This window comes from Tamandua tetradactyla, chromosome 8 (assembly GCF_023851605.1).
Source record: "Tamandua tetradactyla isolate mTamTet1 chromosome 8, mTamTet1.pri, whole genome shotgun sequence".
Taxonomy (NCBI): Eukaryota; Metazoa; Chordata; class Mammalia; order Pilosa; family Myrmecophagidae; genus Tamandua; species Tamandua tetradactyla.
Window position 1 is genome coordinate 75,952,386 of NC_135334.1, and position 23,410 is coordinate 75,975,795.

General features: G+C 35.9%; 1 protein-coding gene across 1 annotated transcript; it reads right to left on the minus strand.

The window, feature by feature from the left end:
• Positions 1–6,552: 6,552 nt before the first annotated feature.
• LOC143643504 (olfactory receptor 52B4-like) lies at positions 6,553–7,497 on the minus strand. Its single transcript, XM_077112125.1, has one exon. It carries the CDS (start codon positions 7,495–7,497, stop codon positions 6,553–6,555), a length of 945 nt encoding a protein of 314 aa, XP_076968240.1.
• Positions 7,498–23,410: the final 15,913 nt, after the last annotated feature.

Below are 23,410 nucleotides of genomic sequence, written 5' to 3' on the forward strand. Positions count from 1 at the left end.
ACCCTCCACCCAGTGTTTGGAGTGAGCTGGGGTGCTGTATAAGCCCTTGTTCAAGCGCTGAGGTTAAATATCATTCTATAGATGAATCTCAGCCCTTAAAACCAAGTGAAGTATGCCCTGCAGGTGTTTGAAACAATTTGGGTCCAGTGACCCCTGTTTTACTTTCAATATCTCCCTATGGCAATGAACATTTGTCCTATGACTTTCCTTCCTTTGTATAGTGGCAGCAGATAACTTGTTCTAAGTTTCACATGTCCACAGCCAGAGGAGAATTTTGTCTTAGGACAAACCAAGACTGTAGTTGATTTTGATGAAACTCGATACTGTTTTTACTTTGTATTTTAGCGAAATGATATAAGGGTTTTTTGTGATTTTGTGATGGAATGAATGTATTTTGCATATGGAAGAACATGTATTTTGGAGAGTGGAATGTGCTGGTTTGAATCTATTATGTACTCCAAAAAAGCCATGTTCTTTTAATATAACCTTGTGGGAACAGGACTATTGTTGGATTTGACATTTTGATCAGATTTTTTCCATGGAGATATGACCTTACCCTTAAGGTGGATCTTAATCCATCTTCTGGATTCCTTTAAGGGGGAGATATTTTGGAGATAGTCAGAGAAAGAAAATGCCCAGGAGAAGCCAGAAGGACCCACAGGAGGTGGAAGAGCCATTTTGAATCCAATCCAGGAGAGTAGGACCCACAGGCATTACCATGTGCCTTCCTATATAACAGAGGGACCCTGGATGTCATCAGTCTTACTTCAGAGTCATGTCTATTTATCTGGATGCCTTAGTTTGGACACTTTTATAGCCTTAGAACTATATATTTGTAATCTAATATCTATGGCTTTGATAGAGCCAACCAATTTCTGGTGTATATTCTGGCAGCTTTAGCAATCCAAAATAGAAGTATAAAGATCTAAATTCAAAGACATCTGAAGTGAAAAACTGAACCTTCTACAGTTACATTTTGGATTTAGGGAAGAAAACCTCTAGGTTCTCATCAAAATTTCTGTTGGTTCCTGCCTTTGGAATATGGGGAATTGAAGAGCTAGACTGAATCTGAGGAAAACTATCATGTGTCTTGAGGCAGCTCAAGTACACATGGATTTAAGTTATCAGCTGCTACTCTTACTTGGCTAACAAAGGAAAGGGAGGACATATTATCTAATTCTCTACAAAATTGTTTTATTACAATATAAGACATAGAATAAAATTACTATAACTTAAGAGGCAACAACTTATGATAATTGAGCAACAGAAAGTAACAGAAGAGAAAATTACCCAGTTATTAGAAATATCAGATGAGATTTATAGAGTTTTTTATGAATATTTTTATTGAGAAATCATCACATGATACAGACCATCCATAGTATAAAATCAGTGGCTCATGATATCATCACATACTTGTGTATTCACTATCCTGATCATTTTCAGGACATCTACATCATTCCAGAAAAAGAAATAAAAAGAAAAAAGAAAAAACTTATGCTTCTCAAACCCTTTACCCCTTTCTCTCATTGACCAATGGCATTTCAATTTACCCAATTCCTTACCCTTTATCCTCTGCTATTATTTATTTATCTTTTGTCCTTGTTTTTTTTTTTTAACGCATCTTTCCATACCTTGGACAAAAAGCAACAGACACAAGGTTTTCACAACCACACTGTTGCAGTATAAAAGCAATATAGTTAAACAATCATCTTCAAGAATCAAGGCTACTGGAACCCAGTTCAACTGTTTCAAATACTTCTCTCTAGCCACTCCAATACACCCTAAACTAAAAAGGATATCTATATAATGCATTCGAATAAACTACAGGATAACCTCTTGACTCTGTTTGAAATCTCTCAGCCACTAAAACTTTACTTGGTCTCTTTTCACTCTTCTCCCTTTTGGTAAAGAAGACTTTCCAATCCAGATGCTGGGTCCTGGCTCATTCCTGGATCCTGTCTCAAATTGCCAGGGAGATTTATACTCCTGGGAGTCATGTCTCACACACTGGGGAGGGAAGTGAGTTCACCTTCCAAATTGGCTTAGAGAGAGAGGCTACATCTTAGCTACAAAAGAGATTCTCTGGGAATGACTTTTAAGCATATTTATAAGTAGGCTTAGCTTCTCCTTTGCAAGAATAAGTTTCATAGGGAAAACCCCAAGATCAAGGGCTCAACTATTGAATTAGTTGTCCCCACTGCTTGTGAGAATATCAGGAACTCCCCAGATGGGGAAGTTTAATATTTCCTTCTTTCTCCCCTGTCTTCTAAAGGAAGTTTGCAAATATTTTTTTTATTCTCTGGCAAAATTATCTGGGCTATATCAGGGCATCACACTAAACTGTACAAACCAACAAGATCTCATGCTGTATCCAAGATTCCATGTAATTATGGTGGTCAACTAACTGACCATACAAGTTAAATTAGGCAATGCTAGTTTCCCAAAATATAAATTTTGAACCAAATAAGCAAGTCTCCCTTTGGTGTCATGCAGAAGTTGAAGTTTTAAAATATGTGCTATAACAGCCTTTACCCAGTATTCTTATTTACCTTAGTCCTATCCGGATAAGCCTCATGCATATCTTTAGTCAAAGTCTGATCACTTGTTCAACTTTTTAAACAACTGCTATGTGGAGTAATGCTGAATTTCATAGCTTCAGTGCTCTAACTCAGATTCTCAGGTATCATATACATACCTGAAGTTTCAGAGACCAACCAGCTTATGCATAAATAGTTCAGTATCTAAGCATTTACAAATACCAGTTACAGCTCCTGAATATATGTGACTACTGTAAGAGCTTAATATGTAGGACACTCTACAGTAGGACCCAACCTGATAACCCATGTTCTTGGCTTCCATTCTTTGAGTTTGTATATTATAGTAAATCCATATATGAAGCATGATAATATTTGTCTTTTTATTTCTGCCATTTCATTCAGCATACTGTCTTTAAATTTCATTCACCTAGTTGGATGCCTCCCAAATTCATTCCTTCGTGCAGCCACTCAGTAGTTCACTGTATGTAAACACCACAATTCCCTCTTCCATCCCAGTTGCTGAACTCTTAGGCCACCTCCATCCACCTGGAACCCTACCGCCATAAACACCAGTGTGCAAATGTCCATTCATGTCCCCACCCTCAGTTTTTCCTGTTTATACTTAGCAACGGGGTTGCAGGATCATATGACAACCCCACTCTTAGCCTTTTGTGGAGCCACTGCTCTGCCCTCTTGAGGGGCTGTGCCTTTCAGCTTCCCTACCAACAGTGAATAGGCACATCTCTTCACTTTTTTCTAGCACTTGTTTTTGTCTGTTCATTTTTATCAGATTTATTCGCACATTATATGATCCAACCTAAATATATAGCTATACTTTTGTCACCATAATCTATATGAAGACATTTCCTTTTCCTCTGCAACGAATCCATGCCCCCCCATAACCCCCACTTGTTGATATTAAGTTTTGGCATAATGCTTTTGTTATATTTAGTGGAAGCATATTACAATGTTACTGTTGACTATAGACCCTAGCTTGCATTAATTATACTTTGTCCTGTATACCATCCCAAAAATTTATAGAATCTTAATGAATATGTTAAAGAGCAAAATAGAGTCAAGAGGCTTAGTGTATGGAGAATTTCAAAAGGAAATAAGGATTTAGGAAAAAAATCATATGGATATTACAGAACTGAAAAATGTAACTATTTGAAAATAAACATTTAGTGGATGAACTAAACATCAGATTTTACAAAGCAGAAGACAGATTAGTGAGTTGAATGATGGACAGATAAGAGTAATAGAAACTGAATTGAGAGTGAAAAAAGAATGGGAGTAAATGAAGATAAAACATAATAGACACACTGAAAATATATAATATAAGAATTACTGAGTTTCAACAAGGGAGGAGAAACTAGGGAAAAATAATATTAGAGTGGATGATGCCTAAAAATATTCCAAAACTGATGAAAGACATACATTCACATTCAAAAATTCAGGAACTCCTAAGAGGATATATGGAAAGACAACCACACATGAAAATATGATAATGAATGTGTTTAAAAAGCAAGGCGACAAAACATAAATGTTAAAGCAGTTAGAAATAAAAGGCACATTACATTCAAACAAATAACAATAAAACTTTCAGGTGAATTCTTCATCGAAAAGATAGAAGCAAGGGCAATAAAATGAAATTTTAAAATTGCTGGGGAATATTCTGCCAACTTAATATACTATATATGAAATTATCATTTTAAAAATGAAGAAAGGGTGCACGGGTAGTTCAGTGGTTAGAATGCCTGTCTTTCATGCAGGAGTCCCGGGTTCAATTCCCAGACAATGCACCCCTCCAAAAAAAAATTGAAGACAAACTAGAAGTACTTTCAGACAAGCAAAAATTAGGATAATTCATCTTTAGCATTCCTATACTAATGGCAATATTAATCAATAGTGTTAGACTTTTCCTCTTGGAAGTACTGTCATATAGTCTTTGAGTAAATCATATTCACTGTACACAAATATTACACAATTCAGACTAAAATTATTACAAAAATATCTTGTATATTATATTTCATACATATGACCACTAATATAATTTTAGCACAAATGTATAGGTAAAAATATTTCTAAAAAGTGCCTCATGTTTAATGAAATGATCTTGAATGCATTTCTCTCACAAATGTATGGACAATATATTTCCATCATCAAACACATAGACCCATGTTCTTATTTTTCCCTGCTCTTTTATGTCACAGGTTATGGACATACCATAACTAATTAATTTATTCTAGTATATTCTTTAGAAAACATTTCTCATTCCTCAATGTAGTTTTTATTTAGTAATTTCTTAGTATACTATTCTGTAGATGCACTGTATTTGGATTTATTTTGAATATTTTCTTACAAATAATTCCCTCTTCCATCCCAGTTGCTGAACTCTTAGGCCACCTCCATCCACCTGGAACCCTACCGCCATAAACACCAGTGTGCAAATGTCCATTCATGTCCCCACCCTCAGTTTTTCCTGTTTATACTTAGCAACGGGGTTGCAGGATCATATGACAACCCCACTCTTAGCCTTTTGTGGAGCCACTGCTCTGCCCTCTTGAGGGGCTGTGCCTTTCAGCTTCCCTACCAACAGTGAATAGGCACATCTCTTCACTTTTTTCTAGCACTTGTTTTTGTCTGTTCATTTTTATCAGATTTATTCGCACATTATATGATCCAACCTAAATATATAGCTATACTTTTGTCACCATAATCTATATGAAGACATTTCCTTTTCCTCTGCAACGAATCCATGCCCCCCCATAACCCCCACTTGTTGATATTAAGTTTTGGCATAATGCTTTTGTTATATTTAGTGGAAGCATATTACAATGTTACTGTTGACTATAGACCCTAGCTTGCATTAATTATACTTTGTCCTGTATACCATCCCAAAAATTTATAGAATCTTAATGAATATGTTAAAGAGCAAAATAGAGTCAAGAGGCTTAGTGTATGGAGAATTTCAAAAGGAAATAAGGATTTAGGAAAAAAATCATAAATAAAAGTCTTACAAACTTAAACATTAATAAACATTTGTTATAATTTACATTTTACAAAAAAGATTAAAATATGTATAATATACTTACATTATCAATGATATTAAAATTATTTTCAAGGTGAGTATATATGGATTATATGATACAGGGAATATTTGTAATTATGTTTCTAAAAAACAAAAATTTGAAGACAGAGGATAAAGCTGAGACTGGCTGGCAAAAATGTCCTAATGAGCAGAATGAGCAAGTAGAGGTATTCAAAGCCTAAAGTACACAAGAAAAGTAATTATCCAGGAAGTCTACTCTCTCTGGCTCATCCTTGCCTTTTTTTTTTTCAGTTTCTGGGCTGCCAAAACAAATACCATGTAATGGGATGACTTATGCAATGGGGACTTATTAGTTCAAGGTCTTGAGTCTGGGATAAATCCCAAACTGAGGAATTAATAAGGTGAGTCTTTCTTAAGACTGGCATCTGGGATTGGCTGCCTGCCATCCTTGGGGATTTGTCACATTGCTATGCACATGATACTGTCTTCTCTTCCTTTTGTGGGTTCTCTTGACTATTTGCTCCTGGCAGAGCCCTGTGCCTTTTTCCCTTTGGCCTTCTGTATAAGACCCCCCAGTAATAGGATTAAAACCCATCATCTTAACTGAAGTAACCTCATTGAAAGGTTCTATTTTCAATGGCTTTACCACCCATAGGAATGGATTAAGATTAAGATGTTTTTCTGGAGAACATAACTCCAAGACATCAAAATTACTATATGTACTTTTTTTCTAAAAATTGAGATTTAATTCAAATACCATAAAATTTACCTTTTTACGTGTACAATTCAGTACTTTTTAGTATATTCACACGTTTTTACAACTATCACATTTTCTTAGAGACACTGACACATGAAGTCATTTCACTGGTATCTCAGTTGAACCCATCCGCATCATGATAATTAAGCTCACATAAAGTAGGGAGAGAATTGCTGAGAAAATATCATGTTAGACCATGATTGCAATTATTTCTGCTTTGTAGATATCATTCGAAGCACTAGGTCCCATATCTGTTTTGTCCTGATCCCATAAATAATGGGATTCAGCATAGTTGGAGCCAAATTATAGACATTGGCAAGAAGGACATGAATATGGAGTGAGATGTGGTGTCCAAATCTTTGAGTGATGACTGAGAAGATTCCAGGCCCATAAAAGAGGATAATGACACAGACATGGGAGACACAAGTATTGAAAGCCTTATGGTGAGCCTCTTGGGAAGGCATGCGGAAAACAGCATGGAGAATCAGCATATAGGAAACAAAAATTAGTAAAACATCTAAGACCAAGGTTGATATTAGGACAAATAACCCATACCAGATGTTTACTTGAATGTTTTCACAGGAAATTTTGGCCAAGACCATGTGCCTACAAGTGGTGTTTGGGAGAATGCTACTTTTGCAGAATGTCAATCTTTTCAGAAGATATATTGTAGGAAAAACTGTCCCATAACTTCTCAAAAAGATCATCACTCCAATTTTCCCAATTAGAGTGGGTGAAAGAATAGTGGTATATCTCAGTGGATAGCATATGGCAATATAACGGTCAAATGCCATAACCACCAAGATCCCTGACTCAAAGATGAAAGTAGAAGTGAGAAAGAAGACCTGAGTGATGCAGCGATCCAGGGAAATCTCCCCAGCATGGAACCAGAAGATGGCCAAGGCTTGAGGAACTGTGCATGTGGAAAGGACAATATCTGTTCCAGCCAACATGCAGAGGAAGAAATACATGGGTTCATGGAGAGTGCGCTTTGTGAGGATAATAAAGATGAGCAGGCTGTTCCCAAGCAGGGTGACGACATAGGAAATGAAGAAGGGGATGGAAATCCACAGGTGCTGGTCCTCTAGGCCAGGGATGCCCAGCAAGCGGAAGACTGTGTGGCTGACCCCAGTGTGGTTTACAGGAGTCATACCTAAGGTGATCTTTTATGGATATAACATCCTGTTTACAGAGACAGAGGAGAATTCAGATTATCTCTAAGATTTTCTTTGATGCCACCAATGGCTTTTGACCTGACCCCATTCCATATTGAGGATGGCCTGAATTATGTTGCATATAAAAATGATGAAGATATGGTTTGTCTTCTGAATGCGTTCTTACTTGGTCTCATAAAGAAGGTAATCGTTTTATTTTCTTTAGTTGAATAATGGTCTAAGTCAACATCTTATTTAATGATACATAATAAACCTTATTGGGGAACAAAATGGAAGAAATAGTTCAGTTTGTATTTGTGACATTTTTAAGGATGAGTTGACACTTGAACTTGTTTTTGAAAATAGTAGAGGATGTCAATAGGTGGAAGGAGTAACAATTAGCAAATGGAACAAAGTCATTTGGCAGGTTTAGGAGAAATAGTTGGCATGCAAATAGCAAGTATGTTTAAAAGCTTTCAGATTTGTGTGCATGTGGCATTGCAAATTTGGTCAATTGGAGAAAAGATGTCAGCAAATTAGATTTGATCAGATACAAATTAATGAGGCTGCACTTAATCAGTGAGGACATGTTAAGTAACAATGAATTTAGATATTGGAAAACGTTTTGGATATATTAATCTGGCAGTGAAGTGGAAGACAGATTGGAAGGCAGAGAAACAGTAAAAAATGCAATTGACAAAGCATTTAAGTGTTTGCTCTAGTAAGATAAATTTATGAATTGATGGATTATCAAATTGAAATAGATTAGGGGACTATCTTTTAAATGTCGATATTAGAGACTGATCTAAAATGCTACCTATGGAACATCAATAAATACTTCTAACAACACAGGCAGTAGGTGGTTTCACTGCCCATTTTTCAGAATAGGAATTTGAGGTTAAGTATCTTGTCACAACTCAAAGAAATAGAGCTGGGATTTTGAGATTTTATAAATTTACTACACATGATATCTTTATCAATGAAATGTATTTTACACAATATTCATATACATGGTATTTTAAAATTTAGAATTTTCTAGACATTTCACTCCTCATTCTTGCCAGGATAAATCTAATAATGTCATAACATCTTTCATGCTCAATATCCTCAAATGTATGTCTCTAGATCTGACCCCTCTCAACACTTCTAAAACAATATTTACAACTGCTTACCCGCTTGCAGTCTTTTCTCCATTGACCACTACATGTGCATGAGAGGATGATTTAGGGGAAGGTGAAAGTCCCGAGAAAGCTTCTCACATGATATAGTTTCGGGAAAGAGGGAAGCAACATTTGTGGGAAGGGCTCAAATCTCCACCCATATGTTTCTGCCTGTCTTCCCTGTGGAATAAAATTCTTAAGCCACTGGGGGAAGTGCATTCAGTCCTGTCACACTCAGGGAATAGGTAAATCCTATGGCAGCTGATTTGAGGGAACAAGAAAAATTTTCTGTCAGTTGTTGAATTGTCACTGGCAGAAAGACAATCTTGGACCTAACAATGACAGGTCTCCACCAACTGTAGGAATGGTAGAATCGCTGAGAAGTCCCCATATTTCAGAAACAGGAACTGGAACCTACTTAACACAGAGGATGAACCAGACCCTCACTGCCCTTCACCAGCAGGCTAACTAGCAATGAGTAACAACTGATGGTAGTTTACTCCAAGGTAGGATCAAGAGCCTTCTCCACGATAGGCAAAAATCTAAGACATAGGGCAGGCCACAGTGGCTCAGCAGGTAAGGGTGCTTGCCTGCCATGCCCGAGGACCTGGGTTCGATTCCCGGTGCCTGCCCATGTAAAAAGAAAGAAAGAAATAAAAAAAAAAAAAGGAAGACATAAAGCTGAAGGTGGGGAGGACATTGATAAGAAGACTCAGGCAAAATCTTACCTTTATAGAAAAGGTAACATTAGAACAAAAACAAGACCCAAACCTCACTCAAATCCTTACTAGATTGACTTAATACCCATGTTAAAGGTTTAACAAAAGAGAAAATCTGACTTTTTCTAATGTCTGTAGCTGACATTTAAGAAAAAAAAAATACACACACACAGAAGCAAGAAAAAAATACACACCCAGTCAAGAGATGACAGTGAACAGAACCAGAGTAGACTATGACTAGAAATTTGATGAGGAATTAAAATACTTGCCCGTATCCATGTTTTAGGATACCCTGCCTTCCCAATCAATGTTCTCAGTCTGACAGCACACACTCTGCAAGATGGGGAATTCAATTCTGTTATAATGTAATCAGGCATAGATGCAATGAACTATGCAATGACTAATGATCTAAATCCACAGTAATAGTGAGGCCAGTACTTGCTTGACCAAATAACTGGATATATTACCTAGTCAACTTGATAAATGAAATGAACAATTACAACCTGTCTCTGATCAATTGATAGAAGAGCTAGATATGCTTTTTCCCATGAATATAGACACAAAAACCGTTCACACAGTATTTGCAAGTAGAATGCAGCAATATGCAGAAAGATTATTCATCATAACCAAGAAAGCTTCAATCCAAGGAGGCAAGGCTGGGTAAATATTCAAATATCAATGAGTGTAATCCATAATATTGAAAGGTTAATAAAGATAGCTCATATGATAATATCAGTTGATACAGAAAAAGTGTTTGGCAAAATTCAATATCCATTCATGGTTTATAAACTCTTAGAAACATAGAAATAGAGATGAACTTACTCAACTTGATAAAGAATATCTAGACAAATCTTATAGTTACTGTTATGCTTAATGGTGGAAGAGTGAATGCTTTCCATCAAAGATTAGAAAGAAAACAAAGATGTCTACCTTCACAGCTCTTATTCAATATAGTGCTGGAAGCTTTAGCCAGTGTAATAATGTAAGAAAAGGGAATAAATGCCCTGCAGATGAAAAATGAAGAAATAAAACCATTTTATTAAAAACATTCAAGATTTGCAAAGTGAAACTCCTAGAACTAATAAGTGAGTGCACAAAAGCCACAGGATACAAGTTAAAGATGCTGGAGATTCATCAGTTTTATCTTTTCAAATAGCCAGCTTAGATTTCTTTGATTTTAACTCATTTTTTTCTGTTTCTATTTTATAAATATCTGTTTTTATATATTTTTCCTTTATTCTGTTATTTGGGGCTTTAATTTTCTAAGGTTGGGAACTAAGACCTTTCTTCTTTTCTAATAAAAGAATAGAAATGGAAAATATGAATAGAAATTTCCCTCGATTTTTTCCCTTGAAAAAATTCCCAGATTTTCCTTTTATTGATTTTTAATTTAATTCCATTTTGGCTACAGAGCATACTTTGTACTGTAATCCTTTTTATATTATCACAGCATGTTTTATGATCCACAATATAGTCTATCTTTGTAACTTCTTCATTTATGTGTGAATAGAATTTCTATTCTGCTGTTGTTGATCTGATTGTTTTTTTTTTTTTTTTAGGATTATTCACCAAACATTTATTGAGTACTTAACAGACACCAGGGATATAGTATTAAACAAAACAAAAAATTCTAGCGTAAAGCAATGCAATATAATGGGTGGAGCAATAGAAAGTAAAAAAATCAAAGCAAAATTGTAAGTTTTTTTTCATTTGAGAAAAACTGAAGCATGGGAATGTAATGGGGCATCGTACTTGAGGGCAGACCTTATAATTATAAATAGGGGGTTAAGGAAAGCCTAACAGAGTTGAAAAGGTGAAGTACAAACCATAAGGAAATGGAGGGAATATTAGTTTAGGCAGAAGGAACAGCTAATGCTAGAACCCAGAGCATGCTTGGTGTGTTGGGTGAAAGGCAAGGTGGCTGGTGTGCCAGAACTGGGTAAACTGGGGGATGGTCCCAGTTCTGTTATCTCCCAGTCCTGGTATCTCCAATTCTTTTTTTTTTTTTTATTTATTTTTTAAATTTTTTTATTAATCAAAAAAAAGAAAAGAAATTAACACAACATTTAGAAATCATTCCATTCTACAAATGCACTCAGTAATTCTTAGTATCATCACATAGATGTATGATCATCATTTCTTAGTACATTTGCATCGATTTAGGAAAAGAACTAGCAAAACAGCAGAAAAAGATATAGAATGTTAATATAGAGAAGAGAATTAAAATAATAATACTAATAATATATATATATAAAGGAAAAAGAAAAAAAACAAAAACAAAACATACAAACACACAAACAAACAAACAAAAAACCATATTTCAGGTGCAGCTTCATTCAGTGTTCCAACCTAGTTACATTACACTTAGGTATTATTGTGCTGTCCATTTTTGAGTTTTTGTATCTAGTCCTGTTGCACAGTCTGTATCCCTTCAGCTCCAATTACCCATTATCTTACCCTGTTTCTAACTCCTGCTGTTCTCTGTTACCAATGATATATTCCAAACTGATTCTCGAATGTCGGTTCACATCAGTGGGACCATACAGTATTTGTCCTTTAGTTTTGGGCTAGACTCACTGAGCATAATGTTCTCTAGGTCCATCCATGTTATTACATGCTTCATAAGTTTAGTCTGTCTTAAAGCTGCATAATATTCCATCGTAGGTATACGCCACAGTTTGTTTAGCCACTCGTGTGTTGATGAACATTTTGGCTGTTTCCATCTCTTTGCAATTGTAGATAATGCTGCTATAAACACTGGTGTGCAAATGTCCGTCTGTGTCTTTGCCCTTAAGTCCCTTGAGTAGATACCTAGCAGTGGTATTGCTGGGTCGTAATCCATTCTGCCATTCTATGTCTTTTGATTGGGAAATTCAGTCCATTAACTTTTAGTGTTATTACTGTTTGGATAATATTTTCCTCTACCATTTTGGCTTTTGTATTATATATATCATATCTGATTTTCCTTCTTTCTACACTTTACTCCATACCTCTCTCTTCTGTCTTTTCGTATCTGACTCTAGTGCTCCCTTTAGTATTTCTTGCAGAGCTGGTCGCTTGGTCACAAATTCTGTCAGTGACTTTTTGTCTATAAATGTTTTAATTTCTCCTTCATTTTTGAAGGACAATTTTGCTGGATATAGGAGTCTTGGTTGGCAGTTTTTCTCTTTTAGTAATTTAAATATATCATCCCACTGTCTTCTAGCTTCCATGGTTTCTGCTGAGAAATCTACACATAGTCTTATTGGGTTTCCCTTGTATGTGACAGATTGTTTTTCTCTTGCTGCTTTCAAGATCCTCTCTTTCTCTTTGACCTCTGACATTCTAACTAGTAAGTGTCTTGGAGAATGCCTATTTGGGTCTATTCTCTTTGGGGTGCGCTGCACTTCTTGGATCTGCAAATTTAGGTCTTTCATAAGAGTTGGGAAATTTTCAGTGATAATTTCTTCCATTAGTTTTTCTCCTCCTTTTCCCTTCTCTTCTCCTTCTGGGACACCCACAACACGTATATTTGTGCGCTTCATATTGTCATTCAGTTCCCTGATCCCCTGCTCAAGTTTTTCCATTCTTTTCCCTATAGTTTCTGTTTCTTTTTGGAATTCAGATGTTCCATCCTCCAGTTCACTAATTGTAGCTTCTGTCTCTTTAGATCTACCATTGTAGGTATCCATTGTTTTTTCCATTTTTTCTTCTTTGTCCTTCACTCCCATAAGTTCTGTGATTTGTTTTTTCAGATTTTCTATTTCTTCTTTTTGTTCAGCCCATGTCCTCTTCATGTCCTCCCTCAATTTATTGATTTGGTTTTTGAAGAGTTTTTCCATTTCTGTTCGTATATTCAGCATTAGTTGTCTCAGCTCCTGTATCTCATTTGAACTATTGGTTTGTTCCTTTGACTGGGCCATATCTTCAATTTTCTGAGCGTCATCCATTATTTTCTGCTGGTGTCTGGGCATTTGATCAGATTTCCCTGGGTGTGGGACCCAGCTGGTTGAAAGCTTTTTCTGTGAAATCTCTGGGCTCTGTTTTTCTTTTCCTGCCCAGTAGGTGGTGCTCGTGGCGCTCGTGTGTCTGCACGGCAGTCGGCCCGGGAAACCGCGCGTGGAGGCGGGGGTCGCTGGCCGCCGCGGCTTGGGAGAGTGCCGGTCCTAATTGCCCAGCTGGCCCGAAACGCCAAGCGTGATGGGAGGGCCCCGCTATCCAACGTTCCCAGTCAGACCGGGGAGCCACGTGCGTGGAGGGGACCCCAGTCGCCAGCCGCCCCGGCCGGGAAAACGCGCGCCCCTCGGGTATCTCACCGCAGCAGATTCTCCCTGCCCGTTCAGCCGTTCCAGAATGGGGTACGCTGTCTTTTTGGTCTCTGTCGTGACTCCGGGAGCTGTTTCGTATTGTTTCTGTTTCTTTAGTTGCTTTTCTGGAGGAGGAACTAAGACCCGCGCGTCTTACTAAGCCGCCATCTTCTCCGGAAGTCTCCTGATTGTTTTTATATGTCAGTTAGGTCAAGTTGGTTGATAGTGTTGTTCACGTCTTCCATATCCTTACTGATGTTCCCTCTAATTGTGCTGTTAATTACTGAGAGAAGGTTGTTGAAATCTTTGATTATAATTATACACTTGTCTATTTCTCCTTTGCATTCTAACAATTTTTGCACTTTGAACTACTATCGCTAGGTGCATAAATGTTGAGGATTGTCATGTTCCCTTGGTATTTTACTCATTATATTATGGGGTTGTTCTCTTTATCTCTATTAATATTCTATGCTTTAAAATCTACTTTAGCTGATGTTAATGTAGCTAAAAGCTTTCTTTGCCATATTAATATAATTTTTAAAGAAGTTGTAGGTTTATAAAAAATGTTGCATAAAATGTGGCGCTCCCATATATCTCCCCATTGTTAACAACTTCCAGTAGTGTGATAGCTTTGTTTCAAATGAATATTTTTATAATTGTACTATTAACCATAGTCTACAGTTTACATTAAGTTTCACTGTGTGTGCTGTCAAGTTCTAGGGGATTTTTTTAACAAATGTATTCTAATAACATATAAACCTAACTTTTACCTTAAAATTTCCTCTTTTAACCATGTTCAAATATACAGTTCAAAGCTGTTAAATACATTCACAGTGTTGTGCTACCATCACCACTACCCATAACCAAAACATTTCCATCAATGCAAGTATAAACTCTATTCAATTTAAGCATTAACCCCTCATTCCCTACCCAGAACCCAGCCCCTGGTAATGTATATTTTAGTTTCTGATGCTGTGCATTTGCTTATTATGATTATTTTGTATCAGTGGGGTCATACATATATGTCCTTTTAAACTATAGTGTATTCTACTCAACATAATGTCTTCATTGTTCTTTGGATTTCTTTAGATTAATGCTGGCATTCAATATCTTTGCCCACAATTTTATTTTTTAAATCTATTTGTGTCTTTCTATTTAATACATTTTTGTCTGCAGCATATTTAAAATGTTTTTTTAATGAAATCTGAAAACCTATGCTTTTTAATGGAGATATTTACGTGGAGTGTGGTTATTAATGTTTTTTTATTTATCTATGCTTTTTAATGGAGATATTTACGTGGAGTGTGGTTATTAATGTTTTTTTATTTATATCTACCATTTCACAATGACTTTCTTCTTTGTCCCGTATTTCATGCTTTTTTGTAGATTAAGATTCAATGTTATTATTTGACTTATTAACTACACTCCTTGTCTTTTAAAGGTTGTTTTAGTGGTTTATAGTATACATACTTAATTTATCCCAGTTTAGCTTCAAGTACTATTATACCACTTTGCATATAGTATAAGAAGTTTACAACAATGTATTTCCATTTTGCTTCTCCTGACCTTTGTGTTACTGTATTTATATATCTTACCTGTACATATATTATAAGCACAATGCATTGGTTTTTATTTCTACATGTTCCTTGTGTTTGGGATTTGTTCAGTGTTTTAGATCTGTGGATAAATAACTTTTATAGAATTTAGTAATTTTCAGGCCATTTTTCTCTAGATATTTTTTCTGTACAGCTTCTTCATACTCCTTTCCTTCAGGAACTCCAATTACACATATGTTGAGCTCATATATTACTGGTACTAGTTCATTTTTCTCAATATGTTTCATTTTGGAGAGTTTTCTTGGCTATGTCTCACTGTCACTAATCTTTACATATATAGTAGCTAATCTGCTGGTAATCTCAGCTAGAATATTTTCTTTTTTATGAGAGAAGTTGTAGTTTTAAAGAAAAATCATGCATAAAATACACAGTTCACAAATACCACCTATTATTCTATGACAAACACCTTGCATTAGTGTGACAGATTTGCTACAATTGATGGAACAACATTTAAAAATAATACATGGTTTGCATTAGGGTTAAATGTTTATGTTTCACATTGCTGTAGTTTTTGTTTATTAATTTTATTCTGTTAACATATGTAAACAAAATTTCCCCATTTAGCTACCTTCAAATATATGTCAGAGCTGCTACACTCACAGTGTTGTGCTACCAACATGAGTATCCATTACCAAACCTTTCCATCAACCTAAATAGAAACTCTATACAAATTGTTAACTCCCCATTTCCTAATGACATCCAAGCCCCTGGTAACCTATATTCTAGTTTCTGACTCTATGCATTTGCTTATTTTAATTATCTTGTATCAGTGAGATCATTTATATATGCCCTTTTGTGTCTGGCTTATTTTACTCAGCATGATGTCTTCACGGTTCATCCATGTTGTCACATGTATCTGGACTTCATTCCTTTATACAGTTGAATAATTTTATATTGCATGTATATACCACATTTTGTTTGTCTATTCATCGGTTGATGGACACTTGGGTCGCTTCCATGTTTTAACAAATGTGAATCATGCTGCTATGAACTTTAATGTGCAAATACCTGCTAAAGTCCCTGCTTTCAAGTACTTGGAGTATTTATCATTAGGGGATGTTTTGGTTTCCTAAAGCTGCTGGAATGCAGCATACCAGAAATGAATTGGTTGTTATAGAGGGGATTTATTATGTTACAAGTTATAATTTTAAGGCCATGAAAATGCCAAATTAAGACATTAAGAAGAGGATACCTTCTTGGAGGAAAGGCAGATGGCATCTAGGTACCTCGGTCAGCTGGGAAGGCTCATGGCTGGCATGTGAGGTCCTTGCTCTGGTTCATTGCTCTCAGTTTCTGATTTCAGTGGCTTTCTCTCTAAGCATCTGTGGGTCACTTAGTTTCTCTGGGACAAATTATGGATTTCATGTCTTAACTTCTTTTGACTCTCTCCAGGTTCTGGTTATTTCTGTGGATACTTGCTTAGCATCGGAGGTATTTCTGTCTGGGGCTTCAAATGGCTCTCTTGCTCCTATGCTGGCTCTTTCAATGACTCTAGGAAACTAAGACAGATCTTGTATGGGCAGGGTCACATCCCATTAGTGTAATCTAATCAAAAGATCCCACCCATAGTAAGTCTGCTTCCACAAGACTGGATTAGAAGAACATGATTTTTCTGGATACACAATAGTTTTAAACCAGCACAGTGAGATGGCCAGGTCATATGGTGTTTCCATACTTAGCTTTCTGAGGATCTGGTAAACTGTCTTGTACACTAGCTGCACCATTTTATATTCCTACCAACAATGAATGAGTGCTCCTATTTCTCTATATCTTCTCTAAGACTTGTACTTTTTAATAGTATCCAATATAATGGGTAAGATATGGTATGTCATTTTTGTTTTGATTTGCAACTTTCTACTATCTAAAGATGTTATAATACATGTCCATCTGCTTTTTCAGGCATTTGTAATCCTTACATGGAGAAATGTCTATTGAAGCCTTTTGCCCATTTTTTAAATTGGTTTGTCTTTTTGCTATTGAGCTCTAGGATATTTTTATATATTTTGGATATAGACCTTATCAGATATGTGGATCCAAATATTTTTCCCATTGTGTAGATTATCTTTTTAGTGTCCTGATAATGTACCTGCACTAATATTTTTAATTTTGATGAGATTTCAGTTATCTCTTTTTTTCATTTGTTGTTTTTGCTTCAAATGTGAAGTCTAAGAAACTATTATTGCCTATTACAAGGTTCTGAAAATGCATCTCTCTATTTTCATGTAGGGGTTTTATATTTTTCGTTCCTATGTTTAGGTCTTTGATCCATTTTTGAATTGATTTTTGTATACGTAGGAGGTAGGGGCTCACCTTTATGCTTTCGCATATGAGCATGAGAACTCCTAAGACCCTTTGTTGAAGAGAGAGTTCTTTCACCACCAAGTTGTCTTGGAAACTTTATTAGCCTGTATTCTCTAGATAAACAGAATCAGAAGGAGATAACTGTAAATATAAAATTTATAAAAGTGCCTCATGCAACCATGGGGATGTAGAGCCCAAGGTCTGTTGGGTAGGCCACAAGCTGGTAGCTCCAAGGAAGGTCCTCAATGAACTCTCAAGAGACGCTGCCTGGTGGAAGCAGGGATAGTGACTGCAACTTCTGAACCCCCCTTAAAAGCCTTCTTGTGATTAGGTTAAGCATCATTCATTCAGAAGGCACACCTCTTCCTTAGCTCATTACAAATGCAATCAGCTGTAAATGCAGCCAACATGATCACGATTTAAGTACATGAAATTTCCTCATAGCAACAGACAGGCCAGTGCTTGACAGACCAGACAACCAGGCACCATCACCTGGCCACATTGACACATGAATCTGACCATGATGCACCCTTGTCAAAAATCTGTTGGCCATAAACATAGGGTTGATTTCTGAATTTTCAATTATATTCCATTGGTTTATATGTCTGTCCTTGTGCCAGTGCCATGCTATTTGGTTTATTATTGGTTTATAATAAGTTTTAAGATTTGGAAGTGTGAGTCCTCCAAGCATGTTCTTTTTCAAGAAGGCTTTGGCCATTCAGTTCCCATTACTATTCTATACAAATTTAATGAATGGCTTTTCGAGTTTCGATGGACAGTACATTGAATCTCTTTTAGCAACATTTTGTACTTTTCTGTATACAAATCTTTTACATACTTGGTTAGATTTATTCCTAGATATTTGAGTCTTTTAGTTGCTATTGTAAATAGAATGTTTTCTTGATTTCTTCTTCAGATTGCTCATTACTGGTATATAGAAAGACAACACTGATTTTTCCATGCTGATCTTGTACCTGCCCCTTTGATGAATTTGTTTATCAATTTTAGTAGCTTAATTGTGTATTTTCGGGAATTTCTGTGTATAGGATTACATCATTTGTAAATAGGGAATGTAGGCAATGTTTCGTTTCTTCCTTTTCAACTTGGATGCCTTTTATTTCTTTCTCTTGCCTAACTGGTTTTTCTAGAACTTTCAGTACAATGTTGAATGAAACCAGTGACAGTGATTATCATATTCTTGATATTAGAAGGAAAGATTTTGGTAGTTTACCTTTGAGCATGATGTTAGCTGTGTACCAACTGTTAGTACATGCCCTTTATAGTGTTGATGAAGTTTCCTTCTATTCTTAGTTTTCTAAGTCTTTTTGTTTTAATCAAGAAAGGGTCCTAGATTTTCCTGATGGATTTCTTCAATTGAGATGATTCTGCAAGTTTTTCTTTCATTCTCATATGAGATGCAATATATTAATCGGTTTTCTTATGTTGAAACAAACTTGCACACCTGGGATAAATCCCAGTTGATCATAGTGTATAATCATTTTTATGTCTGCTGGATTCAATTTGCTAGCATTTTATCAAGTTTTTTGCGTCTATATTCACGAGGGTTATTGCAGTAATATTCTTTTACTATATCTTTATCTGATTTGGTATGACAATGATATTGGTCTCACAGAATAAATTAGGTAGTGTTCTTTTCTATTCAACTTTTTGGAAAATTTTGAGCAATATTGGTGTTAATTGTCTTGGACAGTTTGGTAAAATTTCCCTGTGAATCCGTCTGGTCCTGAGGGAAAATCTCTTGTGCTGGTTTGAAAGGATGAATGTCCCCTAGAAAAGTCATGTGTTAATCAAAATCCCATTTTGTAAATTGGCAGAATAATCTCTCTTTGATACTGTAATTTTGAAGCTGTAATCAGATCATATAGCTGAAGATGTGATTTAATCAAGAGTGGTTGTTAAACTGGATTAGGTGACAACATGTCTCCACCCATTTGGGTGGGTCTTGATTGGTTTACTGGAGTCCTATAAAAGAGGAAACATCTTGGAGAATGAGAGACTCAAAGAGAGCAGGGCAGAAAGACATAGCCATGAGAAGCAGAGTCCACCAGCCAGTGACCTTTGGAGATGAAGAAGAAAAATGTCTCCCGGGGAGCTTCATGAAACAGGAAGCCAGGAGAAGCTAGCAGATGACCCCATGTTTGCAATGTGCCTTTCCAGATGAGAGAGGAACCCTGACCATGTTCACCATGTGCCTTCCCAGATGAGAGAGAGACTCTAACTGTGTTCACCATGTGCCTTTTCAGATGTGAGAGAGACCCTGAACTTCATCAGCCTTCTTGAACCAAGGTATCTTTGCCTGGATACCTTTGAATGGACATTTCTATTGACTTGTAATTGGAACATTATCTCGGCCTTAGAATTATAAACTAGCAACTCATTAAATTCCACTTTTTAAAAGCCATTCTATTTCTGGTATATCACATTCTTGCAGCTAGCAAACTGGAACATGTCTAGAATAGAAAGAGATTCTGAAAACGTAGAATAGTACAGAAGCAAGTGAGAAATAATGCAAAGTGTGACATCAAAGAAGTTACATCTTTTACTTGTTACTCTTTTGAATAATAAAACTAGAGAGAAAGTTCAAAGGGGACATCAATAAACCAGATTTCGTTGGCTAAAAGAAGGTTGACATCAAAAAAGATGGTCAGAAATTTCAGTTTTGATGAAATAGAATAGAAATTAAAACAGAAAAGCATGTTCTCAAGGGTCAGAGGAACCCTTGGCCAAGTTTCTTCAAAGTGGGGAGGGGGTGGTAACATAAGGGTTTATATAATAAACCCTTCATTACCAGATATAATTTCATACATCAACAGTAGGATCAGATTGTAGAAGGCCAAAAAGTCAATTTGGTTTTGGACTTGATAAATTTGAGATTCTGGATTATTTGCTAGGAAAGCATGGTCAGAAGAGTTCACAAGAGTATATGCTCTTCAAGAACATGATTTATTTATTTTGTGTAGTAGTCATATATAAATATTCAATGACTGAGTAAATAAATTAGTAAACTAATAAATGTGTAATTTTGTGGAAACTATATTTAGAATAATCTTCTGTCTGCTGGCACAGCATAGAGCAATGAGCACAGAGGGAGTGACAGAGCATGTAGCTGTGGCAGAAGGACAGTCATTTAATTTTCACTGAAGGATTGATATTAATGTCTTTTCCTGAAGACTGATACACCAATTTGTGCTATTTTAAGTTCAGTTAGGATGGAGGCATTTCTAAGAGGATTAGATATGGCCATGAAATAGTCAAAGATCATAACTAAGAGCACTGAGGACTATAACAGTGAAGAGGTAAGGGAAGAACATCTGTGATAAGCAAGCAGAGCTGATCCCCTGTGTACTGAACCAAAATAGTTCCAGTACCATCACCAGTGTGGGGATGCATAAGCCTAGTTCAGAGGTGGACAACATGGAGAGGAAATAGTATTTGGGTTCGTGGAGGCTTGGTTCAGTGAAGACTGCAAAGAAGATCAAGGCACTCCCAGAAAGGGCAGTTAAATAGAGGTAGATGAAGGGAATGGAAATGCGGGCATGGGCCCTTCACGTGCACGGACTGCCTTCAGGAGGAAAGTGGGAGAAGTGGAGTCACAGAATTTTGATATTATGGTTTACAGGAATGGAGTTCTTTTGTATAATCTAGATGTCAAAAATAAAAATTTATTTAACTTTCATTTATTTTTACTTTTCACACAAAATTAATTGATATTTATCATTTACGACTTTGTAGTCTTTCCCATCTTTTTGAGTTTATGGGATTCAACCTTCAGCTAATTATGAGATCTACTTGGTGTCTCCCCATGAAGGAACAGTTTATTTTGTGTTCATCTCTGCTTGGTAAAGTGCTTTGCTCACGGTAGATATTTATTGAGTATCTGTGAATTGTCTCATGATATATTTATCTTTACTATGGTCTTTAACCACCAATAATAAGAATTCAGTTTATGAGAAGAATTGACTGATTGACTCATAGTGATTGAGGAATGATTGAGTGCAGCTAATTAAGCAAGGTTATAGTCCCCCTTTCTCTTAAGCAGAGGGCATGTTGGTTTCCAAATGGGTATCTATGAGTTAAAAAAAAAAACACTATGAATTCACCTTTGTAAATGCCGGCTTAATCTGACTCATTATATGTGCTTACTCAAAAGAAAATTATTCTCATTTCCATGAATCTGGATATTAATTGCTTTCTTAATGTGCTACCATCAAACCTAGTGTAGGATTATGGAATCTTCCAGTGTTGTCAAAATCAAGAAAAAAATATCTATATTCCATCATATTTCTCCCCTGTAATTTTAACACTAATTCCTGATATGAAGTTCTTACAGAAATTATTTAGGTAAGATTATATATCTGCTATGAATTGATTATATATTATGTGAGAGGCTTCGCCCTACATTCTTCATTGGGATTATTTTATAACAACACAGAGATAGAGATATTGTTATTATAGAGGTAGCAACTGAAGTTATACAGGAATACCCTAAAGTTTAGAAGTTTGGACACATTGCTCATGGATACAACTACAGAAAGTGGTGAAGCACAGGTCTGAATCTGAGAACACATGGTTCTTGAGTCTGTGCTATTAATAATCATGACATACACTTTATAAGATTACCCATAGAGGGAGAAAATTGAGAGAGACTCAATTTTTGCATTTTTCCATTTATGTACATCTTGACTCCTGACCAATAAAATATTTATTATTCATTAGTTAGTTAAGTTCATTTCATGAGTTGCTTGTCAATGTATGGATAAATAAAATAATGTGATATCTTTTTAAGCAAACAAGGCAACTTAAACATTAAGTTTAGACTTTGGAGAATAGGTACCTATGCAAATGATGTAATGATTGCTCAAGTCATATTTGAAGCTTCCCTGGAACTTCCCATATTCCTTCAGAAGCTGCTTCATAGGTACCTGCTTTTTATACAAAATGACCTAACTTGACTACCCATGTTACTTTAGGAACTACTTGAAAATTTCTCTTGACTATTCTTCATAGGTACCTGCTTTTTATACAAAATGACCTAACTTGACTACCCATGTTACTTTAGGAAGTACTTGAAAATTTTTCTTGACTATTCCCCTAGATTTAAATTAAAATTTCCCTGTATTTTCAATTATATTTCAGTTTTCTTGGAAACCTCATGTCCCCTAAAGATCTTTGCTAGCAAACTCATTTTTCTTACTCTAAAATGTTTATACTTATCCTGACCAATCTTCTATGCACCAGAAACATGTACCAAATTATGTATGTAAATCATAGACCATCTCAAGCGAGTATATTAGTATCTGAAGTTTTGCCTCCTTCATTACTTATAATTTATTTACTCATATACTCTCTATTTTAAATAATAGAAATTCCATACATTAAGTTTCCAAGCTGTAAGTGAGATGTTACATTGCCTTTTTCCTCTCACTTCAAGTTATTTCTGTAATTTCTTCTTTCTTCACAACAAATCATAATTCAAATACCATGTTTGGTTTGCTGAAGCTGCCAGAATGCAATAAACCAGAAATGGATTGGCATTTATAAAAGGAATTTATTAAGTAAGAAGATTTCAGTTCTAAGGCCATAAAAATGTCCAAACTAAGCCATGCAGGGAAAGATAACTTGACTCAAGAAAGGGCTGATGATGCTTGGGGTTTCTCTGCCAGCTGGGAAGGCACGTGGCTGGCATCTTATTGTCCTTTGGCTTCTGGTTTCAAACAGCATTCCCAGGGGCGTTTTCTTTCTGCATCTCCAAGCAACTCTTTTTGTGTCAGCTCTGAAACATTTTCAAAAATGATTCCCTCTTGAAG

What these genes read in the sequence shown, in the direction of transcription:
- LOC143643504 (XM_077112125.1), bottom strand. Translation starts at nt 7,497, where the DNA reads ATGACTCCTGTAAACCACACTGGGGTCAGCCACACAGTCTTCCGCTTG.